This window comes from Martes martes (assembly GCF_963455335.1).
Source record: "Martes martes genome assembly, chromosome: 5".
In the NCBI taxonomy this organism is placed as follows: domain Eukaryota; kingdom Metazoa; phylum Chordata; class Mammalia; order Carnivora; family Mustelidae; genus Martes; species Martes martes.
In genome coordinates, this window is record NC_137892.1 from 108,538,339 (window position 1) to 108,553,891 (window position 15,553).

At 46.0% G+C, this 15,553-nt stretch overlaps 1 protein-coding gene across 1 annotated transcript in view; it reads right to left on the bottom strand.

The window, feature by feature from the left end:
• Nucleotides 1-972: 972 nt before the first annotated feature.
• Nucleotides 973-15,553, bottom strand: part of TENM2 (teneurin transmembrane protein 2) — a 1,113,787-nt gene continuing 1,099,206 nt past the window's right edge. Inside the window, exons 28-30 of the mRNA XM_080804500.1 lie at nt 13,919-15,533; nt 3,998-4,128; nt 973-2,368 (exon numbers count right to left, since the gene is read on the bottom strand). Of these exons, the coding sequence (XP_080660626.1) occupies nt 1,607-2,368; nt 3,998-4,128; nt 13,919-15,533 (2,508 nt within the window). The 3' untranslated portion in view covers nt 973-1,606. The remainder of the gene's footprint in view (nt 2,369-3,997; nt 4,129-13,918; nt 15,534-15,553) is intronic.

Here is a 15,553-nt window from a genome sequence, read left to right on the forward strand (position 1 = left end):
CAGAGAGGGGCTGCAGGCGTAGGCAGAGATCACTCTAGCATTCAGAGCAGTTTGGGGAGCACTGCACTGCCTCTAACACGATCTCCTCCCTAAGTCCAAAATACCAGCTCAGCCTGTGTGTGGCAGCAGCCTCCCCTTTCCTCTGTTAGCCTCTACCTTTTCCTCACCCCCCAAGCATTCGTCACAGAAGACCAGTGTCCACAGGAGTTTTAGAGACTTTATTTATGTATAAACAATTTAAACACTTTGCCATAAATTATCTTTGCCTGTCCCTAGTCTTTGCTTAGCAGCAAATTAAAATTAATATAAAAACTCGATGAACAATTCATACATGTATATTACAAAAAAGTTCCTGTACCAAAGTTCTTATTAGACTTTTTTTTTTGTTTTTTTTTCTGATTTTTTTTGTTTTTGTGGGTTTTTTTTTAAATTTTTTTTATTTTTCTCTCTTCGTGGTGACTGTCATGTGATTGTCTCAGTTTCTGGACCAAACAAACACACTAAGAATTTTAAATCTGAAACAGTGATTGTGCCTTGAGGCTTATGTATGTACAGGGTGATCAGAAGTGGTGCCCGTTAGCAAAAGAGTGTCACAACACCACACCTCTACCGCAACTGATACCCACGAACTACGGAATCTATACAGACTACACCCTGTAACTGTGTATTACTGTCCACAATGGAATCTTCAAAGACAAAAGAGTATGAGATTTATCTGGAGTGATTATAGCCACCATTTTGAATTAAATTGTACACTCTGCGCTCAAATAAATTAGCTCGGGTCCCACTAAGTTGGGACCTGAGAGTTAAGTGCTGAACGGTATTATTTTGCTTTGATTTTTGATATTAATTTCCTTTTTTGTGTATGTGTTTTTAGTTTTTTTTATTTTCTTTAAAAATTATTTCCAGTGCTCACTCTTTCACTTTTATTTCCCCCCCCCTCCCCGGTCGCTACACACAAATCACCCCAAAGTCGTGTTTTAAATGCACCTGTATTTGTTTAAACGAAAATGTCTGTAGGATTTGTCCGACAAGCAGTCTGACTGGGTTTCCTCAGCTGGTCTGTGACGCCGGCCCTGCTGGATGTCTCTGCGTCGCTCACGTGTGGATGAGTGAGGTAATAGAGTATGAGGCCTTCTTGTCTTCACGTCTTTGTGTTTCGGTCAATGTGTATGTTTTGCTTTTTGTTTTTTGTGTTTTTATTTTGTTGTGTTTTCCTGTTCTTTTGTTCCTTTTAGACATTTTGCGTCTTTTTCCTTTTTTTTTTTTTTTCCTGTTGTTGCTGTTGTTTCTTTCTCTATGTAGACCCAGAACAAGTGGGCCATATTTTAGGGGAACTTGGAACATTTTGTGTGTGTGTGTGTTCATTCATTCGTTTGTTTTGTTTTCCTCAGGATTTTCAGCCAGGCTTTAGTCTACTTCTGGATGTGGGACTTCTTGCTTGGACAGTAGCATTTGAACTCAAAAAATGTGAGCTTTCTTGCCACTTGGTATCCTAAAGCAGCCCGGCCTCAGTGCCCCTGTTAGGTCTTCATCTCCTTAGGAGAGGAGATAACAGTTACTCCCGCTGAGCCATCCAGACAAGGAATGGCAGCAGATTATTTTGTTACCTCTTTCCCATCTCATTCTGTCTTAAAAACTGGATGTTGCTGCTACTGTCTGCAAGCTCTGGGTATTGCTCCACGGGAAGCACGTAATATCCCTCATAACCTTGCACGCGTCCCGTGCTCAGAAGCTGCTGCTTCTCGCCCTCAGTCCACAGGCGGCTCCCCTCTCTCCCGTCCCTGGCTTTCTGCTGCTCCTTGGCCCAGGCGGTGCCCAGGGCCCTCTGCCTCGCCTGGTCCAGGACGCGGGCTTTCTCTTCATCCAGGGTGTCGGGGGTGAGGCCATAGCGGATGCTGAGCAGCAGCGTGGAGCACTGGAACTCAATGTTGGTGAACCTTCGCGTCCTGCCGTTGACCAGCAGCGTGGGCTGCGACACGGTCACGTTCACCCCGCTCTCCAGCACCTTGCGGCCGATCGTGGTGCCCAGCGTGACCAGGTCGCCGTCGGCCGAGCCGATCTTCACGAAGTAGTGGGTATCCTTGCCCTCAATGCTGTAGTGCATCTTGTCCAGGTAGTAGGCATTGTTCAGCACGGAAGCCACCTTGCGGCTGTCCTCGCTGGCGATGCTGGACACGCCGGTGCTCACCTGTCCTTCTTTGATGGCGAACATGATGCCTTTGCCGATGATGGGTGTGGTGGTGGCAAACCAGTGGCCTGCTTTCTCTCGGATGTTGGCGTGGAGCTTTTTGGAGATGACCTGCCCTTCCAGAGCCATGAAGGCCTGATTATGCCTCTCTGTTGTCTGCTGGACGCCTGTAATGAGCTGTGGGCAGAAGGAAACAGAAGGCTGAGATGATGGTCTGGACAGCTCTTTGCATAGGCCGAGAAGCTCATTGAAAAAGGGTCAGTAGGGAAATGCTTGGACTCCCTGTAAGAACTAGTCTTCCGTCTGTAATGATATGAGTCCTTATAGTCCTGTCTTTGGAAGCTAGCCCAGGCTGGCTGGTTCCCAGTGCTCTGATGGTGTGGCCTGTCCGCCTTGTAACTGTGACCAACTAAAAAGACGGTGCAGAGGTTTGCCACCTTGCTGACATCTGTACCCAGGCCTATCCACTTGCCATGTCTCTCTCTTATTGGAGAAGAGAGAGTCGCTCTGCTCTCAGATGGCAGCTGCCTTGCACACTTCAGACCCAGGAATATCCTGACCTGAAGGGCAGGGGGTTCCTCTGAGAAGCTATGAGCCCTGCCGCTGTGACCTAGATTGTTTTCAAGGCCAGGGCTCTGGGTGTTCATTAACTTCCTTGGGTTAAGGCCTTGCTACTCAAAGCACAGCTAGCAACAGAGGAATTGTGGGGACCTGCCTTGTTAGAAAAGCATAATCTCAGGCCTCACTCTGGACCTACTGAGTCTGAAGCTGCATCTTAACAGGACACACCCTACGTGGTTTGTGTGCTATTGTTTGAGAAGCAGTGGACTATAGAGGTTCTGGCATCGTGGGCCCGAGGGAATATCCCCAGGCTTTAGTCATTTGCTTTGGATCTTCGCCCTGGTTCTGCAGTGGGACGAAATCGCCATTATCTCCTTGGCCTTGAGCTCTTTACTCACAAATTACAACTCATCTCAATTGGTGGTTGGGGGACAGACTGGGATAATGGAAGAGGCTGTGTTTGGGAGGTAACGGCACTTAGATAAATGAGAGAAATGATGGCTATTCATCCACTGAGTGGTCCCCACAGGGCAGAACTGAGAGAACGTTGTTCTCAATTACCCACCAGCTCCTCCTCATCTCTCTCGAGTTATACAGTATGGATGATTATTCAGAGCACCTGAGACCTTTCAGACTTTTACGTGGCCGCGTGTTGTCCTGTAACAGGAGTTATCTGAACACTGATGCTCACGCCTCCTGTCTGACCGTGCTGGAGGTCTCAGCAGCACCCAAATGGAAAGTGACCACCTCTTGGTCATTGCCGAAAGACCCGAGCACAAATTATGTTCTGAAAACTTAATCTGTATACATTTGGGCCATAAAGTGCTGAGGTTTTATGTCAGGCATAAAAATGTTCTTTAATGGGATAGAAACTGCAAACCACAGTTATATGACATCCCATAAAAGTCAAAAGGGTTATGCTCTTATAGGCAGTGCAGATGGTGGGTTGCTGCTAGATTTCTCTGTGCTGTTGTTAATCAAGGAGAGACTCAAGGGTATATACTAAACAGATAATGATACCACAATTAAGGTAATAATTGAGGTTGGGCAGAAATATGTGCTGTGACAGACAGGTGACAGCACTGACATTTGCTTCCCTGGGAAGTCACAATGTTTCATGCACCTTTTTATACCCAGCTCCGATGTTTGCCTCCTCTACTGACATGCCCTTGGCTCCCGTGCGGTTCTGTTTGCAAAAGGGAATGAGGACAATCATTCAGATTCTTGGCAGGAACCTCCGCTTACCTGTCCATTCTCACTGGCTTGACTCTCTGACAATTCATAGGGAGGAGGCACGAAATACATTTTGGCTCTTGGGAAGCCAGGAATTATGTTGCTAAGCTGAAATCCAAACATCACAAGCCAGCTTTTCACATCTATGGTGGAAACAAAAATAAAGATTTCTGAATCATGATGGATGGAAAGCAGTTGAGGATCTTGGAGAAAGAACAAAACAAAATGCATGGTTGGGTGTGGAGTCCAGCAAGGGAGAGAGGTGAGAACTTGTGAGGGTCTCCTGGTCCAGACCCAGAGCCACTTTACGTGGATCCTGGGAAGGATGTCCTTCCAACCTTAGTCACTTGAGTTATCATATGGTGATAATCACCCCATGTGGTGACTGAGGGGGCCAGTGCTGGAGAAAGATCTAGTTTTGACTCCTCTTACTGTGTGACCTTGAGTAACTTCCTGCCTCTCTCTAAGTTTCGGGTTCCTCAGACGTGAATTGGGATGATAGCTGTACCAATGTTGTTGGGTTGTTGTGAAAGTGGAGGAGAAATCCTTGTCACCATGCCTGGCACATAGCTTGCTCAGTAGATAGGAATGCCTTCATTTGGGGCCTCTGTTATAGGTCAGTTGATGTGTTTGGAAGGTAGAGGTACAATGATCAACTAGATGGGTAAGGGATGATTATGAACACTGTGCAGACATTGGCAGGGGTGGGGGACTACACTGCGGCTGGCTCATTATGGAGAGGGGGTTCCAAAAGTATGTGGAAGGCACAAATTCTTCTGGCATCTGAGACCCTTTTCACAGCCTCTTCAAAGAGAGGCTAGAGAGTGCTCTTGTGTGTTTAGAGTAAGACTTCCCTTCCCCTGCCAGGGTCATGGCTGAGTCCCTTGCTTTGGGAATTATACCCCTTTCCCCATAGGTCCTGCTCTCAGAGTAAGACTGCAGCTCCCAGGCTGCCTTGCCTCCTTCCCCAGTGATCAGTAGAGAGCCCTGGACATCCATCCCTTGCAGCACTCACAGCCCCACCCATGCCATCTGCCCACAGTCCAGCAGGAATACCCTTTTTAGGCTCCTTATCCCTGTTTATAATGGGCGCCCGAACATGGTGCCCTGTATCTCCCCACTTCTTTTCCTACCATTGCTGGGCCTGGAGATACAAGTGCTCCTTGTTGCAGTCATTACTGATTCCCAGGCCACTCACCTGCGTTTCTTGGTGCTTTTCTGCTTCACTGTCCTTCTCTCCACCTCTCTCCCTAAATTCATTCATAGTGATTCCATTATATAAGCACTTGACTCTTCTAACGTCCTGGCCTCTTCGTCCCTTTGATGACCAGCCCCAACCCTTGTTCATCCTCTGGACCCTGTCATCACCAGTAATTCTGATCCCCCATTATCTTAATTTCTTACACATCAGCCTCTGACCACCACGTGAACTCTTTGTAATTTACTCCTTTTTGTAACCTGACACCCACGTTCCTTGATCCTTTCCCTTTCTCCCTAGGATCTTCAATCCATCGTAAACTTCTTGTTCCTATTCGTCAACATCCTGGTCTCTTTTCTTACCTAGCACACGTCCATGGCCAATCATGAGACTCATTCCTTATATATATTCTCAGTTCCTGTGTCCCTTTCTCGCTTTAGCACACTTGCTTGGTGGAATCACAATTTTGGTTAAATCCACGCGTTGGCCTATTATTTGTACATGTGCAGCTGAATGTGGCTGGAGAAACAAATGTAACTACACTGACTGGTGTCACTTTAAATTCCTGACCGTGAACCCCAGCTGTGCTTTCCTGCTGCCTGACTTTACTCCCTTCCTTCATCAGTCATTCTCCTATTCTGCTGGGGGATGTTACGTCTTCTCCTTTCTGCTAAAACCATCAACATCTGCTTTCCCTTCTCACTAGAGCAGCTGACCTTGTTTTCTTTTCGGAAAACACCCAGGGCAGCCAGAGGGGAATTCCCCTAAACTCTCATCATCACATTTACTGGCCTTCCAGCATCCGTATCCATATGTCCTGCCTTCCTCTTGTTACTCTAGTGGAGCTGCTGAAGTCAGCTCACCCTGTGTGCCGTCGGTAGCATCTTCTGTTGTGCCTGCAAGGATATCACTCCAGCAACTCTCTCTCTCTCCCCCATGGCATCGCGTTACTCCTCTTTTCAATGGATCAACCTTGTCAGCATAAAGACATGCTACCAAATGCCCACTTTAAAAGAAATTCCTTTCTTGTCCCTTCTTCTCCTGTTTGCTACCATCCATTTCTCTCACCCTCCTTGACAAAAACGTCTCAGGATCAAAATAATTCTCTGTACTACTTGTCTCCCATTCTCCTTTGAATCAGGCTTTGTCTCTAACTACTCCACTGAAGCAACTCTTGTCAAGCTTGTGAATGACCACCACGTTGCTAAGCCTGACATTAATATGGGTCCTCATCTTTTTTTGACTTATCAGAAGTACTTGATAAAAACTCCTGCCTTTATTTTTTTCTTGGCTCTCTGGACAATATAGTCACTTGTTAGTCCTCCTCCTACCTTGGTGGCCATTCCTTATCCTATTTTGGTTCCTCCTCATTTGCCTCCTGATCTCTTCAATGTTGGAATGCCTGTGACTCAGTCTGTGAACCTCTCCACTCTCTATGTACTCTCACAAACATGGGGCTCTGACCCACCCTTAGGACCAGTATGCCATCAACATACTGTTGCTGACTCCAAAATTTATATCTCCATCCTGGACCTCTCTGTGAATTCCAAACGACTATATCTAATTATATTTCAAACTTTTGTCCAAAACTGGACTCCTGATCTTCCTCCCCAAACCTGTCCCATCCATAGACTTTTCCATCCCACATAATGGCCACTCCATCCTTCCAGCCACCATCCTTGTTCCCTTTTTCTTACTCCCCATCTCTAGCTCCATTGGCAAATGCTTTATTTTTTTTAATTGAGGTAAAATTCACATAACATAAAATTCATCATTTTAACCATTTTAAAGTGCACAATTCAGGGGCTTCTAGTACATTTACAATGTTGTACAACCATCATTGCGATTTAATTCCAGAACATTTTCATCATCCCAAAAGAGGCCTCACACCTACTGGCAGTCATTCTGCATTCTCCTTTCTCCTCAGTCCCTGATAATCACTAAACTGCTTTCCATCTCTGTGGGTTTGCCTATTCTGGACATTTCTTATAAATGCATTCATACAATTGTGGCCTTCGGTGTCTGGTCTCTTTCACTTAGCATAATGTATTTAAGGCTTATCCATATTGTACATTGAACATAGCAAGTTCATTTCTTTTCATGGCCAAATAGTATTCCATTGTTTGGGTATACCACATTTTGTTTACCCATTCATCAGTTAATGGGTATCTGGGTTGTATGTATGTATGTATGTATGTATTTACTATTATGAATAATGCTTCTATGAATATTTGTGCACAGATTTTTGTTTGAAAACCTGTTTTCAGTTCTCTTGCTTATATACGTACCTAGCTGTGAAATTGCTGGGTCATATGGTTCAATCCTTTACTATTACTTTTAAGATTGATCCCGAATTTGTGTCCACTTGTCATCACTTTGCCATCTCGATCCTGGCCCATCGTCCCTCACCTGGACTTCTAACTGGCTCCCTGCTTCCACCTTTCTGCCCCACATACCTTATCAGGCTAGCAGCCAGAATGAGTTTTTCATCCTGGAGAAGACCATGCCACTCCTCTGCTCAGAACACCTGGGGGAACCCCCATTTTTCTCAGTGAAGAAGCCAGAGTCTTCTGACTGGTCAATAAGGACACTCGCCCGTTACTGTCTGACCTCATGTTCTCTTGCCCTCTCCCTTACTCCCATAGCTCCAGCTTTGATGCTATTTCTTGAACATGCCAGGCATACACTCATCTTGGGCCTTTGCACTGAAGGCCCCTCTGCCCAGAGTGTACTTCCCTAAAAGTATTTTTCGGCTCTCTCGCCTCTTTCAAGTCTTGTTCAGATACTGCCTCTTGAATAAGGCAAACCCAACCACCACATTTAAAATCTGCTCCCCCTCTCCACCTCCAGCAATCCCAAGTCCCCTTATTCTGTTCATCCTCCTGCCTCTGCCCCCAAAGCAATCCCATTCTAACATGCTGTATCATTTGTGTGTTTATTGTTTACTGTCTGTCTCCCTCACTGAGAATGTGAGTTTCATTAGGGAAGGGAGTTAAAATTTTTGTTTTATCCACTGCTGTTCTCCCAGATCCTCTGATAATGCCTGGCACAAAATAGGTGCCGGATAGCATACATGGAACAAGTGAATGAAAGAACACCGAATGTATGTGGCGAAAGCTACCCTGAGTAGTGTAACAAGAGGAACTAATGGTGCCTGAGATAAGACTTCTGAAGGGGTTAAGCAAGGTATTACTACCTCCTGCGTGGGGACTGTTGGGAGGAGTTTAATGTTGACTTTGCTTCTAAACACAGAGTCATAAAAGAACCTCCTGATGAGCGGGAATCTGGGATCCACAGTCCATCCAGTGCCCTTGGCCACAGACCAGTTCCTTGAATAACTTTGGCTATGACTAATATGTGTAGTTACCATGGAAGGGTCATTTAAGAATACAGGTTTGCAATTGCCTTGTGTCTGCATCTAGCAGGCAGCAGCATGGCTCTAATCCAGCAATGGTCTCATATTTACAGAGCACCTGTTCTGTGCAAGGTGGATGCTGGCTGCTGTAGAGGATGGAACTCCCAACTGTGGACGTTCATGGTCACTCATCTCGATTGATTTGCCATCTCCAGGTGTCTCCTGTAGTACTACTGACTTACTGATTAAAAAAGATAAATTTGCCTGTTTCACTTAAGTCCATTTTAAAAAAGAAACTTCGTGTTACTACCATAAATGGGAGAGCAGACTCCCTTGATGCAAACAGAAAACAACTGTAGAATTAAAACAAAGAAAACATAGCAATGCTATTAAATTAGAGCATGATTTTTGTTACCTGCTACTGAGGAGTCTCAGACCTACTCTCTTTGTTAAAAGGGGAGACTGGACGTGTTAATGGGGTGTGAAGTACATACCAGCGTGAGGTGGAGACTTTCTCCTCGACTGAGTTGGAAGAATAGAAAGAGCACGAAAAGAGGCAAACTTTCCCCATTTGTGTTTCCATGTTATCTAATACCTTATCTGTAGACTATCTCCAATCATCCCATCTTTCATCAGGGATATGTAGGATGTGTGTGGAATCCCAGGAAAGGCAAGAGAGGTCTTGCCCTCCCAGACTCTCCCCATCCTGATCTTTTCATTGCTGGGATCCCTCCCTAGTACTGGGGAGGTGATGTTGAGGACCCCCTGCCTTCGAGACTGGACATTTTAATGGCTGCTTCCATGAAGGCCAATAGCGCATGTCATCTACCTTCTTTTCTTTTCCTTAAAGTTTCTAACATGGCTTAGTTTCTGAGTCTAAACCTATCCTGAAATGTTTATTCAAGTAGCTCATCTCTTCCACTCTGCAGAAAACACTTCTGGCACCACACAAATACCCCTCTTCCTTTTTGAGGTAATTAGTGTTATCTAGTGACAGGCTCCCACACAGACTGTAGAGAGGGAGCCTTTGGGGCAGGAGCTGATGAGGGGGCCCCTCCTAATGGCTCATTACTATTCGACTCTAATGTTCTTCAGGGCATGTGATGACATTGTGGCCACCAAGCATACCCTCCATCTCCAGAAATGCTGCCAGAAAAGCATCTTAGGTGTTAAGTGTAGATCTAAGACGAGGGTTAATGTGAGAAGGAGGTTGTGACTTCCTCCTCACTCAGGGAAATTCAACTCCATAAAATCCCACTATGCTCACATGTGCCTTGAGTTTGTAAGCCCCAAAGACCTGCCAGGGAGCAGGGGTGGGGAGAAAATACAAGTCATTGCAGATGATTTCTAGGATGATTGCTTAACTCACATTTGTCTGGGGTGTCAGGTTTGCCAAAGCAGTGCCACTTGGGCAAGAATTTGGATCCATTTCTCCAGATCCACCTGTGTTGTTTCCTCAGAAAACAACACAGAGGTGGTATCTCCACTCTTCATCTATGAACTCCTCATGTCCAAGTCCATGGGTGCTTATAAGTAACAAATGCATCCCTACCATTCATTAGCCTTAGCACTGCGCTATGTACCTTACATAGCAGGCCTCATTTACTTTTTATAGCCCCATGGCGTGAACGTTATGATTACCACCATTTTGGCGAGGAAGAAATGAAGCCTCAGAAAGTTTGAGATCATCCAAGTGACATAGCAAGTGATTAGCAATGCCAACACTGGGGTCTTGAGGTGGACTCAGGTTCTAACATCAGGACGAACGGGCTTGAATTACAGGCCAGGCTTGGGGGTGGGAATGGGTCTCCCATTTGTTGGGGACTGAGGAGTTTCCTGCCATGCCAGAACTGGAAAAGACTGAGGCCCTGGAGGTTGTCAGGGGAGGGAGTCTGTCTCCCAGTCTGTTTTTCTACATCCTTTCCTCTAATATCTGGTTATCACAGATGTATCAATTGTCAATATATCACCTTAAAAAATACTGGTTGGGAATGTTTCTAGCAGCAATGTCCACAATAGCCAAACTATGGAAAGAACCTAGATGTCCATCAACAGATGAATGGATAAAGAAGATGTGATACACACACACACAGAATGGAATACTATGCAGCCATCAAAAGAAATGAAATCTTGCCATTTGCGACGACGTGGATGGAACTAGAGGGTATTATGCTTAGCAAAATAAGTCAATCAGAGAAAGACAACTATCATATGATCTCCCTGATGTGAGGAAGTGGAGAAGCAACGTGGGGGGTTTGGGGGGCAGGAAAAGTATAAATGAAACAAGATGGGATCGGGAGGGAGACAAACCATAAGAGACTCTTACTGTCACAAAACAAACTGAGGGTGGCCGGGGAGAGGGGGGTAGGGAGAGGGTGGTGGGGTTATGGACACTGGGGAGGGTATGTGCTATGGTGAGTGCTGTGAAGTGTAAATCTGGCAATTCACAGACCTGTACCCCTGGGGCCAATAATACATTATATGTTTATAAAAAAAAAAATGCCGGTTGGGCAGGGTGCTGCGATGGAGGCTGTGAGTGGGAAAGGAAGCCCTTCTGGCCCTCCTTCACTCCGTCCTGGTGGCTACAGCTCCGCTCTAACCCCGGGGGGCCTCTGAGCTCACGGGGACTCTATGCTGTTTTCCTTTGTGCTTGCAGTCTCAGGAGGAAGCAGAACATCCTCCAGCCTCAGCAGCTGCCTCCTGCATTCAGAAAGCTCTGTTTCCAAAACATCAATGATTTTTTTTTGAGCATCAGCGAGAGAAGGTTCTGTTCTCTGCGTTCCTCCCGACTACATCTTAATTACTTCTTCTACTTAAATTGTGAGCGGCAAGTTCAACCACTCTGCTCGTCTCCTAAGTGGCAAATTAAGACTAATTTAGACGGGGTTTACAGATTAGCCAACATTCAAACAGTAGAGAATGATTTGGTGTTCTCTGCTAGGATCCTCTCTCCAGGGGGCAGCTCATCTTGAATGGGCAGCAGGTGTGGGCTTGTGCCTGGTCTGACACTCCGCTCTGCCTGGGCCCTCCTTTCCCCAGCTTTGACTGCTCACATCAGCTCTGTGCACGTGCTTCTCTGACACTACCTTTTATTTTAGATGCTTTCGAATGGTTTCTGGATTCAATTTTGTTGGACTTAGTTCAACTTGATTTGATTCCCATTTGTTGAGTCTCTGTGAAGCGCTGAATGAGGAAAGTCATATTGCTATTCAGAAAATTCTGATAATTTCTTTTTTTTCCTTTGCAGGAGAACTAGGGAAGTAGTTGAGGGGATTTGTGAGTTTGACTGCTCTGTGAATGATTTTGTTTGGACCTTGGCAGATCTAGCGTCCATTCTGAGGGCTTTCTTTTTATTTCTTTTTATCTGGCTGACTCATCCCTAAGTTATCTAATGCTAAGCTGTGTTTTGGGAAGCACATTCTCGAGGGCGAGGGAATTCTTCTCCCAAGGCTAAGATAGGCCTGGTCTGCCCTCCCATTCACACTGTTTCCTACATCTAGAACACTCTTCCTCTCCCTTCCCCACTTCGTAGAGAAAAGGTGCTCAAAAGGTGCTCAAAAGCCACCTCCTCAGAAAGCCCTCTGTGAGCACCCTAAATATAGGAGATGCTTCCCATCATGCTCTGTCTAACCCCAATCCCATTTTATCTACATAGCACGTATTGTTACCTGAAACTATGTATTTACCTATGTGTGTGTATGTTTTCCTGAGAGGTCCTTTAATTTGAAAGTGCAGTCAACTGAGAGATAACAGTTATGCTAAGCCATGGGAATGAGAGACCATGGCAGAGTACCATGGGCAGGGCCTCTTGATAAGGTATGGTGGGGAGAACAGGAGGGAACTAGCTTGGTCATAGCTCCTGGGCTCAAAAGGTTCCAGCTGCTTTTGTTGTACGGGGATGCTGGGTTCAACTTCAAAGGCTCTGGAATGTAAGGATGAGATACGGCTTGGCCACAAGTTGATCTTTAAGGTCATCCTTCTGTAGCCTGGGACATTGAGGGCAGCCCTGTGCTTGGCTAGCTGCTGCTTCCTTTCTTGAGGGTGTACAAGTGAGTTCTGGTCACCTGAGCGTAGGGTCCCTTTGAGTTTGATGTCTCCTTGGCTCATGACCAAGACCTGTGAGGTTCTTGGACACTGGGGGGGCTTGGAGTTGGGGTCCCTACTGTTGCTCCTCAACAATGCTGGCTTCCTTGCTGAAAGTTGGTCTCTCCATCCATCCATCCATCCTGATTTCCTTATTTCCCTAAGGATAAGGACTTTATCTTGCTGTCCACTGCATCTCTCATACTCAGTATATGTTAGGTATTATAAATATATTTGTCACATAGGTGAATGGATGGATATATGGATGGAGATATATGGATGGTATAAGAGATAGGGACCCTTATTTTACCAATTTCTCATTTATCAAGAGGCAGGAGATTATTTGCCCTCCTTGGCCCCTCAATCCATACCCTTCTTCAGGCTTCCCATGTCCTTTTGACTCATAGTCTTTCTTTAGCTGTGAGCTCATTTCTGCCAACCAAGATCCCCTTCAATCTTCAGGCCCAGTTTGACAGGGGACACTTCTGTACTATGTCACAATTTCCAAACTTAAAGTCATCCACACACACACATACATGTCCCCCTTTGAGAGAAGGGTATTTGTCTTATTCATCATTTCTATCCCCAGAATCTAGCCTAATGTCACTCTATAAATGCTTACTGAATAAATAACTGAACAGACACCCATATGGTAGCACAAACCTAATTCGGCTCTGCATTATCATCGGCTCTTTGTATCTTGCCAGCCTGCTTGTGAGGTAGGGAACTGGGTCTTAGTCATGTCATACCTATACTAACTCAATGCTTCATTTGTAATGATAATGGTAATAACATGAGCAGATACTCTTTTGTAAGCACCCACTGTCTAAGTGCTAGGCACTAAGCTTTACCTACATAAGTTCATTTACTTCTCACAATCATTCTGTGGGCTGGTTTTATTAGTACCTTTTCACAGAGAAGGAAGCTACAGCTCAGAGAGATTAGAAGCCTAGCCCAAAGTCTTTTGGCTAATAAGTAAGAGAGAGAATCTGACATCAGAGTCCCATTATTTCCCCCTTCATGAGACTGCTTTCCTCTCTTGGGGTAGGGAGGGCTCTTATAAAAGTTATTTCAACTAAATGGGCTTGAAAATGGCTAGGACATCGTCAAGCAGATCTGGAGACTGCTCTGTACTGCTGTTATCCGACTGTTCTAGAGCCTGTACAGACCAGTGTTTATAGGTCTCCAGGATTCCCCTATCATCAGAAGTAAGATCTTCTTTTGAAGTTCCCAACAGTCTATCAGGACAACCACCCCACAGGGAGTCGCTGAACAACTGAGATGGTAGAGTCCTCACCTGTCACGTAGTTCTTCAAATCCAGCTCATTGCTGAGAGGATTGTTGCTCTTGAACATATACAGGTTAAAGGGGGCTGGCTCCTTGCCCACATTTTTCCACATGGTGTAGTCTGGAGAGGTCCATCGTCCTGCTAGCACATCATAATCACGCTGAGTGAAGTGGACCAGCTTGGTCAGGGGATCATAGAGTCCGCCATGGAAGCCAATGACCATCTGGAAGTCAGGGTTGGAGTCATAATAAATCTCCCCATAGGCCGTATACTGCAGTTGTTTGATCATGAGACCATTGATGCTGAACACAGCCAGAGGAGTGCCTGTGTTATCTGAGGCAACATAGTACTCCTCCCCACTGCTGCTCTCCATGGCAAAGAGGTGACCTTGGAGGTCATAGTAGAGTGAGGTTATCTCTGAGTTGGAATGATTATAGACATGGGTGATGCGGGTCGGGTTGTGGAGGTCAGAGTAGAAATATTGCAGGTGATGGCCCAGGTTGGTCTTGTAGGAAGCCCGCCGCCCCACACCGTCATAGCGGTACTGGACACTCCACCCACTGGCCTTGTTGTAGGCTCTTGTTAGGAGACCCTTGGAGTTATACTCAAAGATGTCAGCCCCTCGCTGGCACAGATAGCCATCATCATCAATTTTGTACTGCACATCACCAAGTCTGGTTATCCGATCCCGGAGATCATAGCGCAAGGGCATAAGACGTATACTATTTCCTGGGTTCAGCAAGTGGAGGTTCCCATTGAGGTCATAGCTGTAGCGCCAGGTTGGGCGGTCATTGACTGCTACACTCTGGAGCTGCCCATCCCCGTCATAGTCATAGGTGTATTTAGTGGTATTAGCATAAGGCCCCAGTTTCAGCTCCCTCTTAATCACCCTTCCCATACTGTCATATTGCACTGTCATCCAGTACATGAGGGACCGAAACATCTCATACTGGACTTCCTTGATCCGCCCGTGGGTGTCGAAGTGTTTGCTGAGGGTCATTACAGCGGTGGTGATGATCTGGTTGATATCATAATAGATGACTCCGAACTTGCCAAAGTGTTCCACCTTGCCAGAGATCTCATCATAGCGGTAGAGGTCCACAGGAAGGGGAGTCTCACTTATGACGGGCTTGATGCTTGCAATCCGGAAGCTGTTGTCATGATAGGTGTAGTCAAACCTGGCATTGACCATGCCTTCCTCAGAGAACCTGTAGATCTGCTTGTCCACAAGTGGGCCTATCTTCCGGTACCTGATTGTGCAGGAGAAACCCCCACTTTGAAGACTGACCATTTTTAAAACACCGGTGGTCTCATCATATCCGAAAGTGACAGCAGTACTGTCATAGACAATCTCTGATAACTTGGAGAGTTTCCCATACTTGTAGAATACCTGGCGCCCGGTGCCCAAAAAGGACGTCTTGAGGATGCGGCCATCATCACTGTAGTCAAAAATGACTGACGCGTTGCTTTCAGGGGGATTATAAATGTTGCGGATGTAGCCAATGGAGGTATGGGTGGACATGCTGTGTCGGGCAACACTGGGCATGGTGACGGCATGGAGACGGTCGGAGGAGTCATACTCAAATATGTACTGACGCTGACTCTGAAGCAGGAGGACCATAGACTGGAGGAAGGAAAGGGGGA